Below are 23,992 nucleotides of genomic sequence, written 5' to 3'. Positions count from 1 at the left end.
TTCACCGAGGCACCTAGTACAAATCAAACAGGAGAATTTAGCATTGAAATAACTAGGCGAATTTAGCATTGAAATAACTGAGTGATTAGCTAGTGACTGGTCACAGAAACGGCTATGTTGAAGTCAAGGCCTACACATCAATGCTATATGGCAAAAAAATGGGTGGATTCTTACCCTCAACTTTAGCAACACGGATAGCTATGGGTCCCGTTCAGACGGACGAGTTCATCCATGGTCGGAACAGAGGAGAGGGAGGGAGACAGCTGCGAGGCGCTATTATAGTCCATGTTGTAAACCATACCATTAACCGTGGTGTGAGAGGTATTAAGAGTCAATGCTGGCGAAAGAGCTGCGGTCTGAAGGTCATCGTAAAATACAATTAATTAAGAACGGAAATGGTTTAAAACATCTTTCCAATGGTTACTAAGCCAGAATCCGTGATTTAGTTCCATCTGTAAAAGATGCTGTTCCAGACATACAGTACCCGGGCGTTTACAAACTAAAGTGCCTCTGTGGTAGTAGCTACATTGGAGAAACCAAACGACATATCTCGGACCGCATCCGCGAAAACATAAAGCAGACTTGAAACACGGTAGAACGAACTCCTCTGCCGTGGCAGATCACTGTTATAATTCAGTGGGCTCACATGACATTGACTTCTCCAAGACGGAGGTTCTTTGCAAACCAACCGGCTACCATGAGAGATTCGTTCATGAGGCCATTCACATATACAAGCACAGAGACAATTTCAACCGAGAAGATGGATTCTGGCTGAGTAACCATTGGAAAGATGTTTTAAACCATTTCCGTTCTTAATTAATTGTATTTTACGATGACCTTCACACCGCAGCTCTTTCACCAGCATTGACTCTTAATACCTCTCGCACCACGGTTAATGGTATGGTTTACAACATGGAGTATAATAGCGCCTCGCAGCTGTCTCTCTCCCCCTCCTCTGTTCCGACCATGGATGAACTCGTCCGTCTGAACGGGGCCCGTAGCTATCCGTGTTGCTAAAGTTGAGGGTAAGAATCCACCCATTTTTTCGCCATATAGCATTGTGATATATAACGACTTATTGTTGGTAGCTTAGCTGATTGGAGAATATAGAGTTTATTGATAACATTAAGGTAATTTATATTTTAGTTTTTTATTGGTTCACTATATAGTATTCATTATATATTGTATTGTATACCCAGTTACTGTGAATAGCTCAGATGTGTAGGCCTTGACTTCAACATAGCCATTTCTGTGACCAGTCACTAGCTAATCACTCAGTTATTTCAATGCTAAATTCGCCTAGTTATTTCAATGCTAAATTCTCCTGTTTGATTTGTACTAGGTGCCTCGGTGAATGTGTATGCTCTGACTTTAACATAGCTATTTCTGTGACCAGTTACAAGCTAATCATTCAGCTATTTCAATGCTAAATTCTATGCTAATTCCTTTGTCAAGGGGTGCCTCTGCGGATGTGTATGCTTTAACTTAGCTATTTCAATGCTAAATTCTATGCTAATTCCTTTGTCAAGGGGCGCCTCTGCGGATGTGTATGCTTTAACTTTAACATAGCCATTTCTGTGACCAGTCACAAGCTAATCACTCAGCCATTTCAATGCTAAATTATATGCTAATTCCTTTGTCAAGGCGCTTTGTTTCTTCTCACACAGCTTAAAGGTCGTGATCTGAGCGTGGCTTTTTCACTCCAACGCTGTCCTACCAGACAGTCTCGTCCCTTCACGTGATGAAGGCCGCTTGTGTTGTGGCCGAAACGTCGTGAGAATATTATTGTGTTATTTTATTTTATCAATTTATTATTTTATTCTCATTCTACGTGACTTTACCGAAAGAACCAAAGAAAATGAATCCTTGCAGTCACGAAAGCTTTAAATCGAAAAGTAAGTTCTCTCTTTTTCAAGTAGTTTGGTGGCGTTGTTAAATCAGAAAACTTAAATATGCAAGTTTATTATTATTGCAGCTGTACATTCGCATATTTTTTTAATATACTCTTAAATCGCAAGGTAACCGGTTGGCAACCCAAGATATTTCACAGTTTAATACAGAGGCCTCCAATGTGAGGTGGACGCAACAAATCCAGTCGATGCGAGAACGTTTGCTGGACATTGCCAAATATCTACACTATAGGGCCCTGTAAAAAAAAAATACGCATGCAAACATGGCGCACTGAAAAAAAAATCGGAGTCATAACATTCACAGAGGCACACTAAATACTGTGAATTATATCCGATCACTGGGTATTTAAACTGTCACGAATACAATATAGTGTATTGTGTAATGTACAAGAATGAAACAGTATCTGTGACTGCCCGTTCAAACTCATGGGCTTATTTAGATTAAATGTCACGACACGGCCATTAAGTCAAAAAAGTCGTTACGCGTCCATGTCATTGTTGTGACTCCTCTGACGCCTGTTCTTCATCTGCTAGCCAATCAGCGAATAAAGTCAACGTGCCCAATTAACATCCCGACGCAATGGCCCAAACACACTTCATTGGCGATTTACCCTGGTATTGGTGATGGAGACGTGAGCATGATGATTGTCAAATCGGGAAAACAGGCACAAATCACCAACATATCAATCGGACCAATGGTATTGCCATGCTCACGTGGGCATTTGGTGGCGAGCCATTTCAATTTCCTGCCCAAAGCCAGGGGTGGAAATTCCACATTCCTATCGTGGGAGGCAAACTCTCAACCGAACAGCAACTCTTCAGAATAGTTTACGATAAAATGTGTTTTTCAAGTGTTTCTAGGCGTTAGGGGTAGTCTAAGTGTCAGATATATACGTATAGGCTAATTAAGCTAAGATGTTTTCAAATGAGGTCTAGCTCGACAACATATACCCTAAAGTAGCGTATGTTAAGATGGATGTCACCAACACAGTATTTATAAATAACTTACAAGTGTAAATTTCAAGGGCAGGCTATAAGCATAATTTGAATTAATCCATGTGATGCTAAGTCACACCAACCTGTTTGCATTATGTTGAATTCTTATGTCAAAATAAAAACAATTTCGAACAAAAATGATCACCGACTGGTGCTCAATTCTGCTGGTGGCCTTTTGTTGGTTTGGGAAGTTCCACATTCTGTGCAAGAGGTCAGTCTCTACACTGCACAGCCACGGTAGGCCTTCCAGTGATAGTTTGAATGACCTGAGAGGGATGCTTGGTCGTGTTAACTCCTACCTGGGGTTTAACCAACGACCGTTCAGTAGTGAGTTGAGCACTCTGCCACGGAACCACCTGGCCATCTTCTTCAATGCCTTGGTGATGCCGATGGATCAGTGATTTCTAGCAGCCCACTCATGGCCAATTTCCAACGCTGCCTGTCCCCCCCAACACGTCTTCCCAGTCTCTTTGCAATCCTCCTTGATGTTGAGCCATGTTTTCATTGGGCGTCCTCTGCGCCTTCGTCACGTTGATGCTCCCATACTAAAAGATGTTTAAGAATCTCTCCTTGCCCATTTGGACTACGTCTGCAAAGTATGATGCGCCACCGAGCCACATTAGTTAAAGAATTAAAGTATACGCCAATAAATATTTTAGAAGTGACGATTGAAAAATCGTCTTTAAGTTAATTTTAGAAACCTATTCATCTCAAAAACATAAGGTAAAAATTGTATTGTTTTAAATTTGAAACAAGCTGCTACCAGTCTGGGTAAATCCTTATTTGAAATTAATCCATAATTAAACTTCATTTCACGTGAACTACTTGGTCATCTATCTCCCTGCACGAATTTTGCGTTTTTTAAAATCTAGATCGAAATCGATATGCTCTGAGTATTATTCTCATCGGTCCCTGGTTCCTTCCAGTCAGAATGAGCCCTTACTTTAATTTGTATGATTACATTTACTCAAGTGTTGTGACTGACAGAATTCAGCGTCACGTGGTGTTTCTCATTGTTCATTTTGAGAAAAATATACATGAGATGTGTAACGTGACCTTAACGTCGTTTAATGAGCCACTAGTGGACACAATGTAGCAAACTCGGGGATTAGTCTTGAATGGCAAACCTGTGCAGATAGTATTTAAGTATATATTCATCCTTCCAAAGGTATCTTCTTGTGGATCTCATTTATTGTCCAGTGGATTATTTGGTGGTGAAAAGAGAACTATCTAGTTTTTACACTCATCTGAACTGACAAGAAAACAAAATGAATCACTTTTACTTTATTTGCTTAAGTTTTGCATCTGCATAGCCAAAATTCAATGCACACAACTGATGTTTCCCACACACCTTAAACAGTGTTTTACATCCATTACCTGTAGATGTATTACATTATAAGCACATTACAGTTCCTGACAGTTGATTCCTTTTAACCATAATCGGCGTTTCTAATAGTGGTGTTTAGTTCTTACTCCTTCAGGCAGAGTAACCCAGCACCATGTATCTAGTAGGGGAATGTTTTTGTTTAAAGAATACAATCTCCAGTGTGTTTATAAGAACGTTTACGTAAAAACTGAGTGCAATATCCAGCCTATTACGTTCCATGGAAGGGAACACACGAGACCTAAGGCGTTCCATTGAGAACATGCACAACCATATAGACTGAATGGTCATCTGGTGAAGCAATGTTCATCGCACTAAAACAGTGCAAAGGCATGCAGCGGAAAAACTACAACTTGAGTAAAAGTGTCCATTGTTTTTCATATTTCATTTTATAGCAGATACATTGCAATACGTTGTCTTGATAGATTTTGGGAGCACAATAATGAGGAAACTCAATAATTTGAAAGTCTAATTTCAATGACCAATCCAAGCCAGAATATATTTGTTTTATCACAAATTAAAGCAGAAACAAATGCAATTCCCCTTTAGGTTATTCTAACCTCTCAACACATACAACAAATTAAAATGTCCACCCAAAATCAAATTTTTCAGTAACATGACACCACCCTTAGCATGTTTAACTGACTTAACATAATGACATGATTAAAATAAAAATGTTAAGTGAAAACCATATTTCTCATTGAAATTTAATTAATCGTGTGCCCTCAGCTATTTAATGATTCCATAACACAAAACATAATGGCATAAACAATGCGGAGAAAAACACAACTGAGCACATCTAAGATGAAGTTAATGTTTGCATTAAAAATAACTTTTGCATTCATGACCCAGTTATACAAACACACCATTTGTGGAAGCACTAATTTCTTTAAAGAAAACTGCATGACAAAACGTTTAGTCATATGAAAAAGTACATAGTGACTCAGCTTTGAACTGTGACTTTAACAAGTTTTAATCTGGCTAAATGTTTTGTTTGTGTTAATTACAGTCCAATATATTACCTTTATATATAAAAAAGTTAAACTTTTTTTTAAAGAAAGTTAGTGCAACTACATATTTCCATCACCCTGTTTAATTTGTTGAAACTTCACACTCGAGATGGGCCCAGTTGAGCGGCCGGCTGGTGCGGGTCTTATACGGTTGGAGGAACAATCAGTCTAGGCAGGTGTGTATGCCGGGGGACTCTCCTCCTCCTTCAATGGCATCTTCACAACCGTCTCATAGCTCGGTGGCAAGTAGTACTGTGGGGAAGGCAAAGGAAAATGTACAACGGCAAACATCAATGATCAGAATCACCATTGTCGAGTGTAGGTTTAGCGGTAAACAATCAGGCTTGTGGGTAGGTAAGCAGACGTGTGGATAGGTAGAAAATGAGTAGGTATGTTGTTTGGATGGTTAGTATACAGGTGGGTAGGACGGTAGGTCAGAAAGTGGATAGGTATAAGTAATCCAACCAAACATGCACTTAAACAACACACCTCATTCACAAGGGGACCGTAACTATATGTATAGAGAAATATATAAGATTTCAAATTGGCACAAATCAATGAAGCACATTTTATACAATAGATACATTATGCAAGATAACTTAATAATAAACGACATTAAAAATGTAGAATACAAAGGACAATATAAGTAAAAGTATCTCCTTGCTTAAATATCAATCACGCGTACCCTAAATACCAGGATCCACTCGGACAATTGTTACTGGCAATCGTCACTGGCAATGGTTGCCGCATGGTTGGCCGTTGTAAAAAATCTCATCGCCCAAAATCTGAACAAATCTAATTGCAGCACCCCTAGTGGGCAACTGGGATGGCAGCTCTCAATTAAATCGTAGAGAGAGGCCACGTAATAGCCTGATGCGACCCTCTCCACCTGAGTAAAATGTCGGATTCAATTCATTGAAAGATTGGGATCTCGACACGATGGTGTGGTGTGTAGTTGTGGTGTCATGGTGCGGTGTGATGAGATGGTGCGATGAGATACTGTAGTATGACAGTGTGGTGTGACAGTCTGATGTGGCTTGATGGGGTTGAGTGCTGGGATGGGCCATGATGGGCCGTGAGATATTTCAACATATTAATTCAGTTTTTAGACTTGTTTTAGTGGATCATAGCTTTTTAAATCAAGTGTTATAGCAACTTCAGACCCACAGTGAGAGGCAATGAGAATACAGTATACCGTGTAACACGTTTTAAGGTGATTTAACCGAGTCTTCAAGATTTTTCTGCAATATGCATTATATAAAAAAGGCACATTCTGTATACTTGCACTGCGGATCAAATTTATTTTTGGCAAATAAAAATATGTAATGTAATTTGTGCATTGTAATATTCATTCCAATTGATACCACATTAAAACTATACATACTGAGAATCAATGATATGTGTTTAGCCTGTAGCTTTTTGTTAGTAGTTACTAGTAGCGCCTGGTTTAGGCGTTTACATCAACAGGTAAATAATTTGATAATTTGATTCACTGATTATTCTAGATTTGAAGTTTTTGTGACTGCAGGGATCCATACTCTTTGGTTCTTTCGGTAAAGTCACGTAGGTATAAAATAAAATAAATCACGACGTTTCAGGCGCAACACAAGCAATTGTTTCTTGCTGTGGTTGTCCCACCTGATGACGGACGCTTGTGTTGCGCCCGAAACGTCGTGATTTAATTCATTTTATACCTACGTGACTTCAAGAAAGAACCAAAGAGTATGGTCTATTTAAGTGTTTAGCATGAGGCTAAAGCAATGTAGGGCCTTATCCAGACCACGTCCTTGGTGAAACCAATTGCTGGACTGTCATGTTTGGCTATTTAAAGCACAAACTGTAGGTTTCAGAATTGTTCTACTTATAAGCAGTCCCAACTAAGTTTGTAAAAATCAAGCATTCCATACCTTCTGGAAATGCATTGCAATCTACACAATTCACTTTCACATGACCCTCTGTAGTAATACCTCTTGAAAAATAGAACGGACTGTAATAAATAAAATAATGCTGCAACTGTTGTGTATGCATGCATCTGCTCACACTATTAAAATATATAATTTAAATATTGTGTCACTTGTTTGGAGAACTGGAGAAATATTTTTCAAATTATTTCATGACTAAACTGTTTTGGTAAATAATGACCCTCTACATACCAAGCTGCCAGTTGTTTTAATATTGCAAAAATCTAATTGTTTTCAAAATGAATAATTATTGTTGTTTAAATATACAGGCTGTGTACATGCAAAATAATACGGTACCTGAACTCCCAAGTTTATCAGGTTACACTTACAAGCGTTGTTTGTTGCGATCAGCCTACTTCCTGCAATAGTCGGGGATCTTACGTTTACAAGTGACTCTTGTGCCACTTAGTGACAGGTAAAATTCTCTCAGTAGCATGGATAAATCCGATACTCTTAGTCCAGGCATTAGGAGGCTGACTTTACACGCGTAGGTGGTCATACCACTGCAGGGTATTTTTGTGCAAGCCTTTGCTGATAGGGAATGTTTTTTACAAGGCAAACTGCAGCAGCTGGACCAACTCGACATGTGAACACATCAATGGGAAAATAAACCTTCCTTGTGCAGTTTTGGCCGCAGAATATCCCGGCACATTGAGCTTTAAATGCAACCCAATTTCCACAGCCAAAGGGAAATATTTGTGCAGAGATTGAAATTTGTTCTCGGGCAAAATGCAATGTACTGTAAAACCAAACAAAGCCAGGTTAACACAAGCCAGCATTTCATGCTTCTACATCAGCTCGTCTCAATAATCAACACATCAGTCAGGGGATTCAAATTATGGCGAGCACTACACATTGGTCAATGTTGGCGTACACACCTTCGCTCCCACACGTGTCTGGTTTTAGTGGACAATTATCTGACAAACTCTTTAAAATAATTTACCTTGTGCCATTTCTCCAGTCTTGCCAGCTTTAAGTAAAAGTTCAATATGTTCACTTGTCATGCCTAACAACAGTTTCTGCAAAATATTCAACTAAACTGAAATGTCCGAAAGATTGTTCAAGTGTAGAGCAACTGCTCTGTTCTTTAAATTGACCAATAATGTACTGTGCTGGCTGAAATTCAAACAAATCTGTGTATGGACAATAATGTCCAAGGTGGACATTATGCTCTGGTCAAGTTGAGGTCTGGTATTAGAAAATGCATACATCATGCTGAAAGCTAGCCATCTGCATGGAAATAAAGTGTAAACATTATAAACGTTGAAAAGCAAAGGGTCCGCCAAGTGTTTCTGAAGAGAAAAGCAGGAAAATAGTCTGCTGATCATTTGATTGGGGAATTTTCAACAGGTAATATGCAGATATGAATGTGAGATGCATCTTATTAGGATATACAAAATATTAATATCTACACTGTGCAATTGTTCATGTGGCATACATTTCTTAGCTTCCAGATAAATTCAAATTGCTGCGAACATTTAATCATACAGAAAACATAGAGCTTCAACTTAAGATTAAGCAACAGTAATATACATACTGGAAACGTAGCAGTAATATCCATATAATTTTGAAACATTCACCCACTAACTACAAAATAAATCCTCACCTTGTAGTAATGAAATACAAGCATTATTAAATTACCTCTGCAGGATACCTGTTACATTTTTATATGAAGTAGCATTCCTCCGGTAAATAAATAGCCTGCAGAAATCAACACCATATTTATACCATATTTACTGTAACCCTTGGCAATTGGTCGTGAAAACGTAGAAGACCTCTGCACAAACACCGTGACCGTGAAAGGTCTACCACTGAGGCGAGGGCAGTGATCCAAACCGGAATATTATCTGCCCTGGCCGTAATAGACTTCTGGGTGAGACAAAGGGGTCTTGTGTGTGCTCCACATCCCAGACCCTCGCCATGTGCATAATTGGCTGACAGAGCATGGGTCGAGAACACTTTCTTCCACTTTAACCCCATGAACCATCCTATTCAAGGAGCCAGGCGGCACAGAAATCAAAAAGCTCCCGGTCTCGTGGGTCTTCTGCAGACTACGTACATGTGTGAAAGCATGCCTTCTTTTTTGTTCATTAAAAAAACAAACATCCCCCACATGATCTGCTCATACTTGACACATGCTTAAAATAAACTAACAAACAATAAAGCTTTCGGTTGAAAAAGGATGTTTCTGCCAGATACTTTTTTTGCAGCACCATTGCTCTTAATATTTCAGCATAAGAGGGGTCAAATACTTATTTCCCTCATTAAAATGCAAATCAATTTATAACATTTTTGACATGCGTTTTTCAGGATTTTTTTGTTGTTATTCTGCCTCTCACTGCTCAAATAAACCTACTATTAAAATTATAGACTGATCATTTTTTTGTCAGTGGGCAAACGTACAAAATCAGCAGGGGATCAAATACTTTTTTCCTTCACTGTATATTTGTGTACTTAGCTGGGTGGCACTGCAGGAGTATGCTTAACTTACAATCAGAAGGTTGTGGGTTAAAATCCAAGTCAGACCTTCATTTCTCTAGGGTCAATAATATGAGTACCACTATATATAAACGAGCATCGGTGTCGAATGATTTCTAATGGCGGTCCTGAGACGGTAATGCACATTCCTCATTTCCATGGTGGGCCCAGCCTCTCTGTTGACTTCTACAAAAGTAGTTCTCATTTATCAAACCCATAGGTATCAAGGCCTATGTTGATCCCGAACAAGAATTTGAATTCATGACTTGCCTCCTGTCAAAACGAGCTAAACTGGGCACCCTATTAAGGAATTTAAAAGCAGCACAAGGTGAGCCAACTTGGAAAAAGTAAGTTTTCGGTGCCAGACAAAAAAGATTAAGCGTGCAACATAGGTATTTACTATAAATGAAAACGAGGTGTGATAATACACATTGGAATTATCCTTACGTCTGCATTTGGGCTGGCAAACACACTGAAGTCACGGGAGTTCCGGTGCACGATGTACTTGTAGCAGTTCCACACGCAGTTCACCAGATAAGCCTAAAGGAGAAAGTACAATTGCAATGTTAAACAAACCACGCTGGACTTTGTTGAACGTGGCACGTTTAACATTTAGCATATCGTGATTGCTTGTGCAGTGACGTTGAGCAAATGCGGCACCTTCAATCCAAGCACCACCGCACAGCACAGGACAGCGAACACGATGAGCCAGGTGGTGTCCATGTTCTCAATGGTGTCCTTGTACTGGAAATCCTGCACGCAAGCAGGGCAGCACAGACCAGAGAATAAGAAAAAAACGTACACAGTGTTAAAGAGATACATTTCATTCAAAGTTTTAGCAGCAGCAACAAAAAAATCAATACTGAGAATTAGTTAACATTGTACCAAATAATTTTATATATCGGGGAAGAAGAAAATGTAATGCAAAACTCAGTTTAACATGTAGGCTTTCGCGACGAATATTATTCATAAAAGGTTTTTGGGTTAGATCGCGTTATTTATAAATGTGTCGTAACCCTCCACCACCCGACACGGCCAATCAGCAATAAAGTGTCACGTTGACAAAAGACAAATAGTTCACTACTTTAGCCCACCGGTGTGTTGAAGAGTGAATCCACAACATTTACAGTTTGAGCACGACGTTTCGCTGGTAATTACTTCCAGCATCATCGGTGCTGGATGTAATTCTCTTCAACACACCGGTGGGCTAAAGTAGTGAACTATATGTCTTTTGTCAACGTGACACTTTTTTGCTGATTGGCCGTGTCGGGTGGTGGAGGGTTACAACACATTTATAAATAACGCGATCGAACCCAAAAACCTTTATGAACGCAAAACTGATAACCTTGTCAATGCAATTTTGATAATTAATCACTCCCTTTAATTATTAACTTTTTAATCTTTTGTTTTTATGTACAGTGCTTTGTATGTATGTTGAACTTATTTCACATCATATGTAGCCAACCGTGCAAATCGGAGGTGTGGGAAAAGGACAACAAACTAAACACAAAAAGCAGTTCTAAATAAATCAGTATTCAATCTAGATTGAGAAAACTGAGATTATATTATCATAAAATACAACAGACTGAGAAGTTTGTCGAATGGTTCAAGACTCTACATTGAAAACTGCTTAAAACAATACCCACATTCTTTACATCCCAAAGTAGGAAAAATTATTGATGTGAATCTCTAATAAAAATGTGAGAAAAATATAGATCACTCGAGCACAGTCCACTATGTTGTAACCAAGTCAAGTCTTTTATATTTGTTGTTTTTATGTTTAAATTATGTTTTACTGCATCTTCAATGTTGGAAACATGTGAACTGATTGTTCAATTACTGCAGTTCTGGGCAATGTAAATACCGATTAAATACCAACAAGCTAAGCACAATGGAAAATTGTACACATGTCAGTAAAAAAAATTAAACAACTTCTGTAATGCTAGTCACGTATTGTTTTGTGTATGCAAGGGTGAGTGCAAACTAATAAGATAAATTCAACTTCAATAAAATGGACAGGGACAATTAATGGTAATAACAGATATGCCTCATAAACCTACTGCAATTACTGTGTGCTATAAAGATCAACATAGTTCCTGTTTGTGTTGAATTGGTTACCACTAGATGGAGCAAGATGAAGAAATCACACTGAAGGGAAGATGGCCATTGTTGTAGATTTTTCAATAAAATGGATTACAGCTGTGATCTTTTTTTTACCAACTGATTTAAGAAATGAAAGTCTTTAACCACCAGTATAAAGTGAATAGCTATAGGTGATGGTAAATTCACCACATACAGGGAATGTGATAATCTGATTTTGTGCCACAATGTGCCATTGTGTACTTTATGTATGTTGAACTTCTTTTGCATCGTACGTAGCCAATCATGCTAATTAGAGGTGCGGGATATATCCTTGTGTCAGGCAATATTTTCAGGAGCTAAATGCTAAAGTTTGATATCGGCTTGTCACAAAAGAGCTTCAGGATAGAGTTCTTGTCGCTTTCAGGTGATTGTTCTGGACATCTGCATTGTGCCACTCTGTTCTTCAGCAGTCTTCCACGTGTGGGTGAGATTCTAGGATGGCGACAGTGTGATCCCGGGAGGATTGGGACTTGAGTTTGCGGCAAGGTCCACTGTTGAGATCTTGGTGGATGGGTAGATTGTCATTGGCAAGAACACATGTAAACTGCCTTGCAATTTGCATGTCTCTGCAGATATTTGGTGGCAGAATGTTCACCAGAACAGGGAGCCCAAGTGACTGGTGTCAGTTTCAGTGTTCCGGTTATGATGAGCATTGCATGATTTCATTGTACATCTAGCAGTTTTGTGTATGGGCTCCAGGACCAGGATGGAGCACATTACTCTGCCACCGAGTAGATCAGTGATAGGGCTAACTATTGTGAAACTAGCCAAAAGCCCGTCCAAGGGCGAGTATATATTACAGTTAATCCGAAATATTTAATCGAAAATAATGACCCGCTCATGATTATTAATGGAGGGTGGGGAAGGGGTCCAAATGAGTGGCGTCATCAGCTCATGATTAGTGATGAGGGGGAGAGCTCCATGGAATGACGTCACCTGCTCATGATTATTAATGAGGGGGGGGGGGTCTCATGAGGAGTGACATCACGCACTGGACACACACATCCTTCTGTGGCTTGTTATATTAGTTGATGCGTTGATTTCTTTATTAGCTATACTTTCCATGAAGAAAGGTCAAAATGAAAGCTAATTTGCATTAACAATTTTTTGTTTCTGCTCCACCTTCTTCATGTGGAGTGACGTCACCCATTCATGATTATTAATGACGGGGGAGGGTCTATGTGGGCGACCCCACCTATTCATGATTATTAATGGGGGCTGGTCGACGTGGAGTGATGTCACATGCATTACACAGACATTCTTGGCTCATTATATTAGTGATACTGAATTGGATAGAATCCAGTGGATTTTTTTCCATTCGTATCTATTGTTGAGGCATAACTATGCGACACTTGTTCATGTGAAAAGTGGTCACATGCAACATTTTGGGGTTTATAATGGAATCGGCATATTTTATCACAATTCTACAATTGTTTTAGCTGTGGTCTCCCTCGCCTATAGAACTTGCAGGGAATTACATGGCAGTCTGCAGCTGGGCATGGCCGACTGATGTAGCACTCTTGTGAAATGTGTGCCTTTCATGCTGCATACCATTTAAAAGTGGTTTTGAAAAAAAAATTGTTATAATAAAAATACATATATTTGAAAAAAATTTTTGTTAAATATTCCATTATTTGTAAACCTCATTGGCCAGGCATTAAAACGATGCACTTTGATGACATTACCATTTCTTCCAGGCTGCTCCGGAACTTCGGGAGATAGGTGAGGAATCCCACGACCACCAGGCAGGAGAGGGAGAAGTCAAAGAGTTGATAGCTGAGGAATGGAATCATCCATCCAGCCCGGTGCTAAAGACATCAGAGTGCACACACGACAGCATTCATCATTGAAATGCAATGTTTCCCAAGTCACAGCTGACTGGTGCGTTGTCATAAAAAATATATGTAAAAGGCGCTCAGGAGTTGGACGTTACAACTTACCGACACACATCCATAGACCAACATGCCACTGATGGTAATCATTAACAAACAAACCACCATTCCAATGCTGCCATCTGCTGGAATAAATAAACAAGTAACTGATGTTAACATTGCAGTAAGCATAAACACGTAATAACAATATATATGGCTAGTTTGATTTAAAACTGACATAAAATATTGGGCTAAATGGTTAAAGAAAGAAATGTTAATGTTCAATTAATTTTGTAAATATTTAAATATAGCAGTTCTCAAACAAACAATAGGGTTTTATTTTATTTGTTTTATTTGTATTATTTTATTTCCCTTCTACGTGACTTTACCGAAAGAACCAACAAGAAGCAATGGGGTGTAGATTATCTTACTTGGCAACCTGCAACCTCAAAGGTGGGAAAGTCCACCTATAGAACAACCACCGACTCCCTACAAACCATTGTTAACTTCCTACTGCGTCACTCAAGCAAAATTTATTATATACTGGTGTAAAGCAGCCGAGACAGACTTACTTAATGCCGGTTACATGTATTGGAAGGCTTTCAGCAAATTCAGCAACTGCCACATTTGGGAAAACAGGATTTCTGAGACTGCCTCCACTGTTATCTTTCATTATTGAGAGTTGACTGGTTTAAACTGAAAAGCATTTGTCAACTATTTAAATAAGCATTTATATAACACTTTGAATATCACCTCAATAAATATACTTCATAGAGGTCAAACCAACTTAAAACGAGAAATTCTACCTCTTTGACCAAGAAATACATCTCAAAGTCAAAGTTTCAATCTGGTGCCCACAGTTTCTCCTCCATTTGCCCAACAGTGTACAACAGTTTCAAAACTGTTCTGAATTATATCCACAAGGTGGAGACAATCGTGGGCCACTGTGATTAAAGTATATCCTAGACTAGGTAGGCCTAGACTGCTATAGAGACTCAAATCCGAGACATCATTAACGTTGATGATATAAAAACATATCGGCAAGTAATGTTTCGACTGTCTATGAGAAAAAAGGGTCCAATTTACGCCGATCCGATTTACATTGCTGGTTTCCAAGAATGCATTGTCGTAAAAGTAGGGACCGCCTGTATGAGCTATATACACAATACGGTCCAGGCTTTCACAAACTGCAGTCATCATGATTCACTACGGTGCAGTTTCTATTTTTACCTATCAGATGCAATGAATGTGCAATTATTCAAATGTCATTTTTTAACGGCATGCTTGGACACGTGGGATAGTTGATTGGAGCTCAGCTAGAAAACAGTTTAATTCACCCTGACATGGTCCACCTAACATGTACGTAATATGTAAACAAGGCCCTGAAGTGTCCATGCTGAGGTTATGTGATAGCCACTGTGCCGTATCTAAAGTTAAGCCACAGTGCCTCACCAACTCCAGTGCCATCTTCCTCGCTGAACAAGTTAAGGTTAACTTTCTTCCCCACATCGGCAAGGTCTGATTGGTAAAATGCAGCAATTGTCATCAGGCTTGCAGTCACCAAATACACCACCTGTAACAAACAAAAAACAAAAAAAACTATAAAGGCTGAAATGAACATGAGAAAAGAAGTTGAACAATTCTAACTTTTTTCCAACACTCCATGCAGGGGCATGTGGGGGTGACCGAGAGGGTTGAGTCACTTTTGAATGGTTAGGTTTGCAGATGAAACTTGATACCAGGTTATTTTGCTTCTCTGTTTGCTTGGCTTGTCACTCATCTCAGCTGGGTCCATCTGTTTTTGATTATTTGTAAAACTTTGGGCATCATGTGGCATAGGCAACTTAAAAAAGAACAGTGAAAGTCTCGGCTTCCCAAAACCAACACCGATGCCATCTGGAACTAATCTTTACACAGCCTTACAATCCGAAATTGTGCAAGAAATTGGGGAAACCAAGTCAGAGTTCTATGTTTTTGTTTAAAAAAGCATTACTTGCCGAGTTAATTCATGGATAATCTGGCAAGCCAGTCTGCTATAGAAGTCTTCATTTCAAGGGATTCTTAGAATCTATCATTATATATAAATAAATAACAATACTCTGGAGGTGGAGTGGTTGGTGGTGCAGTGGTCTATGCACTGCACTATGAACTTGGTTACTCGACTGTGATATCCAGTCACGGCTAACATCAGCAGCAAGTGATCCTTGAATCAGTTCTGGGTCATCCCTTGACCAAGCCTCATTAATAAACATGGCGACAGCCAAACAATTCCATGACTGACGAAGCATGGGGATGTCTTCATTCAGCAGTGGAATCACAAAGGGATGTACAACACAGGCATGGCATTTTCCAAAGTTATACCTGCTATTTAAGATTCTTTATATTTGGCATGAAGGCCAAAGGCAAGGTTTGCACCTTTGGCTGGCGTTTCTTTCTTTCATTATTGGTATGGCTTTATCGATGCAAAATACATTTACATATCGTACATTGAAATCATTTCAAAAAGGTAAATATATCACTTGAAGAAATTTTGAAAGTCATACTTTCTATAAATTCACACCAGTAATGAAACAAAATAGGAAAATTCCATCGGAAGACAGAACCCGCCAAAAAAATTATTGTTTTTTCATTGTTGCACCAGCAGTGTTTCCATGGCAATTTGGCTGTTAAATTTTTTGATGACTATAAAAAAAGTTGGAAATCTAGTTCCATTATTAGCGCCTACAAATTTGCTTGGGATTCGTCTCGATAAATGCACGTTGAAACAAGCACACGTGGAAACCGTGCTAGGTGAACAAGCATTTACCCATGTACAGTAATGAACATAGACCAATTGTGCTCTATATACAGCATAACACTAGGTTATATTTTTTAACTAGACTTTTAAAAAATATTGTATTGCCAATTACGTAAAAAGAATAAAAATCTTGGCATTTGTACTGGTAATCTGTGTTAAGTTTGAAGGCTATAGGTTTAGGAATTCTGGAGTGTGCCTAACACATTTTATTAGTCTTCCTATGGATAGACACATTTTTCCTGGCAAAGAATAAGAAACATTATCAGTTCCTTTACAAACCACACCACTTTCCGGCTAAATCACCATTTCCTGGCTTCCGAAAATCACGTCTCAACTTCAACTGAATAACTGGCTCCCACAATGCACCCCACGTGTTGTGACGTAGGGTGAACTGTATAAAAGGGCACAGCATTTATACCAGGGAAGTCACTGGCGGGCGCTGCTGAGTCAGTTTAGATTCATTATTTTTCACCAAGCTACAAATTTCGTGTCCCACACAGCATCGGCATGTAGTTACAAAGTATGAGCTAAGGGTTGCGTCGTGTTTTTCTTTAACACACTATTGGTTTATATTTTTATTATTTTATTGTTTCCCTTCTACGTGACTTTACCAAAAGACCCAAGAATATGAATCCCTGCAGTCACGAAAGCTTTAAATCAAAATTTACACTATTGGAAGTTACACAGACAGCGAGTAGTTCTGAATGAGCAAAACAGAGCCATGCAGAGGATGGAAAGTTGTAGCCGAGTGGAATGAGCAAGCTCTTTTGTGGTATTCGGCGAAATGGGATTTATCAGCTTAATATTAATGGGAGGTAAATATGCAGTGAGGAACCCATGCAGCCTCAACACTTGAATGAAAGCGTCAATTCGCCCACTGGCTCTTAACATGTACAGGCTCAATTTGAATCCACCTTCATATGAACCCACCTGCATTACTCAGTTTCTATACCAGTCATGACTGGGTGGGAGCTGTTATTTAATGGTCAGCACGTGCAATTAGAACTTGAAAACTGCAGTGGTGGTGCGTTTTCAGAAAATGGCCATTTTTTCCCCATTGCAGTAGCAGACAAAACATTTTCACGAAACAATATTTTCGTAAGAAAACAAATTAGTATGCAAATGTTTTCCTTTAAACGTGGGGTGTGCAGTGCTCATATCAGTTGATGGTTCTGAATCAATGAAAAAAACCTTCCCTTTTCTAATCAAGGGCCAGTTTTCTCATAGGAAGACTTCAACGTGGGGTGTGCAGTGCTCATATCAGTTGGTGGTTCTGAATCAATGACAAAACCTTCCCATTTCTAATCATGGGCCAGTTTTCTCATAGGAAGACTTATTTTGACTTTCAAAATTGTATAGAAAGTAAGTTGACCTCAGCATTTGAGTTAAACTTATAATGTAAAAAAATGTTTGTCTCTAAAACAGTTGTGAAAAACCAAACTCAAGGGGGTAATTTTTCACATTAAAGTTAAAAGTGTTGCATTTTACAGGTCTATTTTTACGTTCCCCAAAGAGGTAAAGTCTTTGATCATTAATACATAATTTTGGCTTTAGAATGAATCTGGTCAAGCAAGAGTAGAGCTTACAGCACTGATCCAAACCTAGCAACAATACTTCAGCTTTAAATGCACTTGAAATTTGTAATTGTGTGGAAAGTGCCTTTTGGCATGGAACACAAATGTCAGCTTCTTTGCCATAAATAGCTACTTGTGTAGAGTAGCCACTCAAGTGACCCAAATTGTGGTCAATAATACAAAGTACTCGACACGTATACAATTTGCTTGTGTGCGTGTTTTACTGAGTACAACATACAAATATTTGGTTGTGATATCTAAAGGAAAATTTTAATGTCTGACATTAACTTTTGGGAAGTTCCTTTTAAAGGACCTAAATTAAACTGTCATGGATCTGATGGAATGGCAACAGAGCTCCTGATCGTTATGTTTGAATCCTTGTTAGAGTAAATCAAGCCCCATCATAATTATCTCTCCCTGGGTTCATAAAATTGGCACTACTTTGTAAAGTTGTACAACTTGGTGATACGTCAACTGTGATGGTCTTGTAGACTTTGTACCCTGAATCACTTCACTTAAATGTCTTCATGACATTTTACCATGTCTTCCTTCAAAAGAACAGATCGTCTCAAATGGGCTACCACTTGGTTTACAACGAAACATGTGAGGACTGGTCCATGCCACAGATACATGGATTTCCCACCAGTCTTAGAACCACCAATATTTTTGTTAGAACTGCCGAATGCTCATTTAACCCATTTCTGAATTTGCCTCTAGATTTCTGCTCAGATCATACCAAAGTGGCATTGTTATAACTGTACCTCAAAGGCAAAATGTCTCCCTGTTGATACGAGTGCTTGTTGCTTGGAGTTAATTTATTTTAGAGCCCTGAGTCGGCCGTTTAATTTCCGTACTCCCATTGTATGTGGTCAGTCTTAAAAATAGGCTGACAATGTTCTGACTTCCCACACAACGGTACGGTCGTTATTTTAGTTGAACCCCATGACATGATGAGTTGATATCTAACATGCTTTTGGACTTGTTACCTTCTTGACATTCTTATTATGGGTTGTACACTCCATTCCATTAAAACAAAGTTGTCTAGGCCAGCAAGGGTTAGCGATGGACACTGTCACAGCAACAGGCGAGTGGCTCACAACACGCCTATCATTACTGGATGAAGGACTCCTCAATCAGTCGGCTTCTCTCATGGTCTTGCGATGGAACAATCTATCAGGCATCTGCGCATGGCTTGATTGTGTTGCTCCGACTTTACAGTGGCGGTTTTCCCGGGCGTGCTCCCTCTACTGTCTGTCGTTAGTCTCGATCAGGGGTCGGCAACCTTTCAAGGAAGAAAATAAACATTTTTACTTTTGTATTTGACCAAAATAGTTCTAGAGCCGCATCTCACACACAGCTATCTATTTGTACACATACACAAACACCGCAGATATACGGCAGATGACACAACTTGAATTAAAATAGGTGATGGAATAAACTGGGTCCGTTTAGTTCCCCCCCCCCCCCATTAGTTGTTCTTTAACAATACAGTTCGACAAAAAATTGTTGTAACCAAGACATTCCATAGTGACCTATTCCCTGCATAAAATTTGTTTAAGATTTAAGTAAAAAAAACACGGCTGCTCGGAAGTGAGCAGCAGCCAAAGAGTCGCAAGGCGAAGACAAAGAGCCGCATGCGGCTCCTGAGCCGCAGGTTTCCATCCCCTGGTCTCGACCAACACCCACCATCCAAGTCCAGGGTCGAGTGAACTACTTTTCTAAATTGGCAAATAACTTGCGTATGTTTCCGAACCTATGAGTACCTCTGTCTCGGTTAACACCAAGCATGCGCCTCTAAGCGTGTTAAGCCTCTAAGCTTATTTGTGCACTTTTCAGCAGTTGTTAAATGTTGTCAAGGTCCATGTTTCTGATATATTTCACAGCACTTCAATGTATTTTTTTACAAATATATACATTAACATAACATGTAGAAAATCTTTCAGCCTTTTTTCCCCATTATGTGCGTCCTGAACAGCTTAAAAATATATATTAACATTGAATAAATGTATGCCCTGGTGTTGAGCGAGACTTTTAAAGTATTTTTTTTTTCAATACAAGATTTCCCAACTATACATTGTGGTTAATAAATAAGGGTGGTATTATATTCGGGAAAGGTAGGAATGCTTTCTACTCAAAGTTTCAAACCCAACCTTCCGAACGTTTCGTTCGAATAAACATCAGCTAATAAGAGTAAAACCGCAGCAGTGCACAGGCTAGAGAAGCCGTTGCCTGAAACTCTGAAAGGAAGTCACAGTGAACGTAGCAAAAAAAAACTGCTGTTATCTTGCCGATATCGTGTGAAACTGTACATGTCGCAAGAATTTAACGCGATGTTAACGATGACGTGCTTTTAAGGTTGCGATGAAGCACGTCATTAAGACACTTCAGCGCCTTTCAAGCGGATCTGAGTAACGCCACAAGGGAACCAACGTGGCATTCTTTTTTCGTATGGCTGATGTAGATGCAGAGCAACAACTAGGATTTAACATGAAGGTGGTCAAGCCAAGATAGCGGAGTGTATCGCTGTGATGTCTCCTTCGTATTTGTGTATCGGGGCATTGCGTCCTTATACGCTGTACGGTCTGTTCTGGATGACCACAGTCGCACACTTGAGAGGTGTTTTTTTATTTCCCATTTGTGCATCAGGTATCCGCATCCGTCATTCTTTGTGCGGATGCGGTTTAGGGTGGACCATGACCTTCGTGGAAGCTCAAATCCAGCGAACTTCTGCATTGGGTCTTTCACAAGGTGTTGGTGAGTTCTTTGAACTCCGTAATGGCATTATCGACCTTGAATATATTTCCGAAATAGGTTCTAGCTTGCGTCGGACAGCGCTAACAATGCACTCCTAGCGATGTAACCAGAGCCCCAACAAAGTGCGTGATTGTAACTTTAATAAATACTCTTCCTTGTTGACTGAAATCCTGGGAACACAGGCGAGGCGTGTACTGTGCACAGCCACGGCAAACTTTCTAAGGGGAGACTTTTTTTGTTTCTGTCTTTAACCAAAATAGTTCGAGAGTCGCATCACACGCAGAGCTACTTGTACACGTAGACAAACACTGCAGCTATACAGCCGATGACAACACACATTCCGACTTAAACAAAATAGGTGATGGAATAAACTGAATCTTGATTTGAAGCTGTCGTGACTGCAGGAATCCATACTCATTGCTTCTTTCGGTAAAGTCACGTAGGGAGAAAAAAGAATAGATCACGAAGTTTCGATCGCCACACAAGCGCAATCGTCCTCAGGTGGGACGACACAGGCGAGGTGTGTACTGTGTGGAGCCAGGGGGTACAGGCGAGGTGTGTACTGTGAGGAGCCAGGGGTACAGGTGACGTGTGTACTGTGAGGAGCCAGGGGGTACAGGTGACGTGTGTACTGTGAGGAGCCAGGGGGTACAGGTGACGTGTGTACTGTGTGGAGCCAGGTGGTACAGGTGATGTGTGTACTGTGTGGAGCCAGGGGGTACAGGCGACGTGTGTACTGTGTGGAGCCAGGGGGTACAGGCGAGGTGTGTACTGTGAGGAGCCAGGGGGTACAGGTGACGTGTGTACTGTGTGGAGCCAGGGGGTACAGGCGACGTGTGTACTGTGAGGAGCCAGGGGGTACAGGCGAGGTGTGTACTGTGAGGAGCCAGGGGGTACAGGTGACGTGTGTACTGTGTGGAGCCAGGGGGTACAGGTGACGTGTGTACTGTGTGGAGCCAGGGGGTACAGGCGAGGTGTGTACTGTGTGGAGCCAGGGGGTACAGGTGAGGTGTGTACTGTGAGGAGCCAGGGGGTACAGGTGAGGTGTGTACTGTGTGGAGCCAGGGGGTACAGGTGATGTGTGTACTGTGTGGAGCCAGGGGGGTACAGGTGAGGTGTGTACTGTGAGGAGCCAGGGGGTACAGGTGACGTGTGTACTGTGAGGAGCCAGGGGGTACAGGTGATGTGTGTACTGTGAGGAGCCACGGGGGTACAGGTGATGTGTGTACTGTGAGGAGCCAGGGGGTACAGGTGAGGTGTGTGCTGTGAGGAGCCAGGGGGTACAGGTGAGGTGTGTACTGTGAGGAGCCAGGGGGGTACAGGTGACGTGTGTACTGTGAGGAGCCAGGGGGTACAGGTGATGTGTGTACTGTGAGGAGCCAGGGGGTACAGGTGAGGTGTGTGCTGTGAGGAGCCAGGGGGTACAGGGAGGCGTGTACTGTGAGGAGCCAGGGGGTACAGGCGAGGTGTGTACTGTGAGGAGCCAGGGGGTACAGGTGACGTGTGTACTGTGAGGAGCCAGGGGGTACAGGTGAGGTGTGTACTGTGAGGAGCCAGGGGGTACAGGTGACGTGTGTACTGTGTGGAGCCAGGGGCTACAGGTGAGGTGTGTACTGCGAGGAGCCAGGGGGTACAGGTGACGTGTGTACTGCGAGGAGCCAGGGGGTACAGGTGACGTGTGTACTATGTGGAGCCAGGGGGTACAGGTGACGTGTGTACTGTGTGGAGCCAGGGGGTACAGGTGACGTGTGTACTGTGTGGCGCCAGGGGGTACAGGTGACGTGTACTGTGTGGAGCCAGGGGGTACAGGTGACGTGTGTACTGTGAGGAGCCAGGGGGTACAGGTCAGGTGTGTACTGTGAGGAGCCAGGGGGTACAGGTGACGTGTGTACTGTGAGGAGCCAGGGGGTACAGGTGACGTGTGTACTGTGAGGAGCCAGGGGGTACAGGTGAGGTGTGTACTGCGAGGAGCCAGGGAGTACAGGTGACGTGTGTACTGTGAGGAGTCAGGGGGTACAGGTGACGTGTGTACTGTGTGGAGCCAGGGGGTACAGGCGAGGTGTGTACTGTGAGGAGCCAGGGGTTACAGGTAACGTGTGTACTGTGAGGAGCCAGGGGGTACAGGCGAGGTGTGTACTGTGAGGAGCCAGGGGGTACAGGCGAGGTGTGTACTGTGTGGCGCCAGGGGGTACAGGTGACGTGTACTGTGTGGAGCCAGGGGGTACAGGTGACGTGTGTACTGTGAGGAGCCAGGGGGTACAGGTGAGGTGTGTACTGTGAGGAGCCAGGGGGTACAGGTGACGTGTGTACTGTGAGGAGCCAGGGGGTACAGGTGACGTGTGTACTGTGAGGAGCCAGGGGGTACAGGTGAGGTGTGTACTGCGAGGAGCCAGGGAGTACAGGTGACGTGTGTACTGTGAGGAGTCAGGGGGTACAGGTGACGTGTGTACTGTGTGGAGCCAGGGGGTACAGGCGAGGTGTGTACTGTGAGGAGCCAGGGGTTACAGGTAACGTGTGTACTGTGAGGAGCCAGGGGGTACAGGCGAGGTGTGTACTGTGAGAAGGAGGATGTGGTTGTGTGGCGTTGCCCGCTAGGCCCTAGCGCGGCCCTCACCAGGTAGGCGACACCGATGGCGATCGCCCCAGTGCGCACGTGGAAACAGAAGCAGCAGCTGCTCGAGAAGCCGCGCTCTCGAATCGGCTTCATCATGGTCGAAGTTTATTTTCGTCCGCGGTTCTTCTTAGCGACTTCAGAATCCCCTTCACGCGACGGTGCTCTGATGGCGGCGGTGTTGGCTGAGGCGGCGTCGTCGTCGTCCGGGAATTTCCGCGACACGACGTCACCGCCCTCGTGACGTCACTGGTCGCCTCTGTCAGCACAACAAAGCGCAAGGGCTGGGTGTTTTCTCGACGTTTCTCGAGCGAACGTTCGCGCACATTCGTTGGCTGTGGTGCGCGCGCACGCGTGCAACAAACGACTATTGACCCCACGGTGCCAATTGATGACCTTGCCGTCTCCTTACATTTAGCTCTGCCCAGTGCCGGATTATCCGAGGGCCCCGCACTTTCAAGGGCCCCGCGTTAAATGCGTTCAAGCTATCAACTACGGTTCATT

General features: G+C 41.7%; 1 protein-coding gene across 2 annotated transcripts; it reads right to left on the bottom strand.

The window, feature by feature from the left end:
* Positions 1-4,983: 4,983 nt before the first annotated feature.
* LOC116942635 (lysosomal-associated transmembrane protein 4A-like) lies at positions 4,984-23,729 on the bottom strand. Of its 2 annotated transcripts, none has more exons than XM_032954785.2 (7): positions 23,492-23,729; positions 15,205-15,325; positions 13,822-13,898; positions 13,567-13,689; positions 10,400-10,492; positions 10,187-10,279; positions 4,984-5,552 (listed from the first exon to the last, which is right to left on the bottom strand). In XM_032954785.2, exons 1-7 carry the CDS (start codon positions 23,585-23,587, stop codon positions 5,469-5,471), a joined length of 687 nt encoding a protein of 228 aa, XP_032810676.1. In that variant the 5' UTR covers positions 23,588-23,729; the 3' UTR covers positions 4,984-5,468. The 2 variants fall into 2 exon arrangements, with proteins under 2 accessions (XP_032810676.1, XP_032810677.1); XM_032954786.2 differs by having other exon boundaries at positions 13,822-13,895.
* Positions 23,730-23,992: the final 263 nt, after the last annotated feature.

This window comes from Petromyzon marinus, chromosome 15 (genome assembly GCF_048934315.1).
Source record: "Petromyzon marinus isolate PM22_M1 ecotype Great Lakes invasive population chromosome 15, UKy_Petmar_22M1.pri1.0, whole genome shotgun sequence".
NCBI lineage: Eukaryota > Metazoa > Chordata > Hyperoartia > Petromyzontiformes > Petromyzontidae > Petromyzon > Petromyzon marinus.
This window is presented reverse-complemented; position numbering and strand designations above follow the sequence as displayed.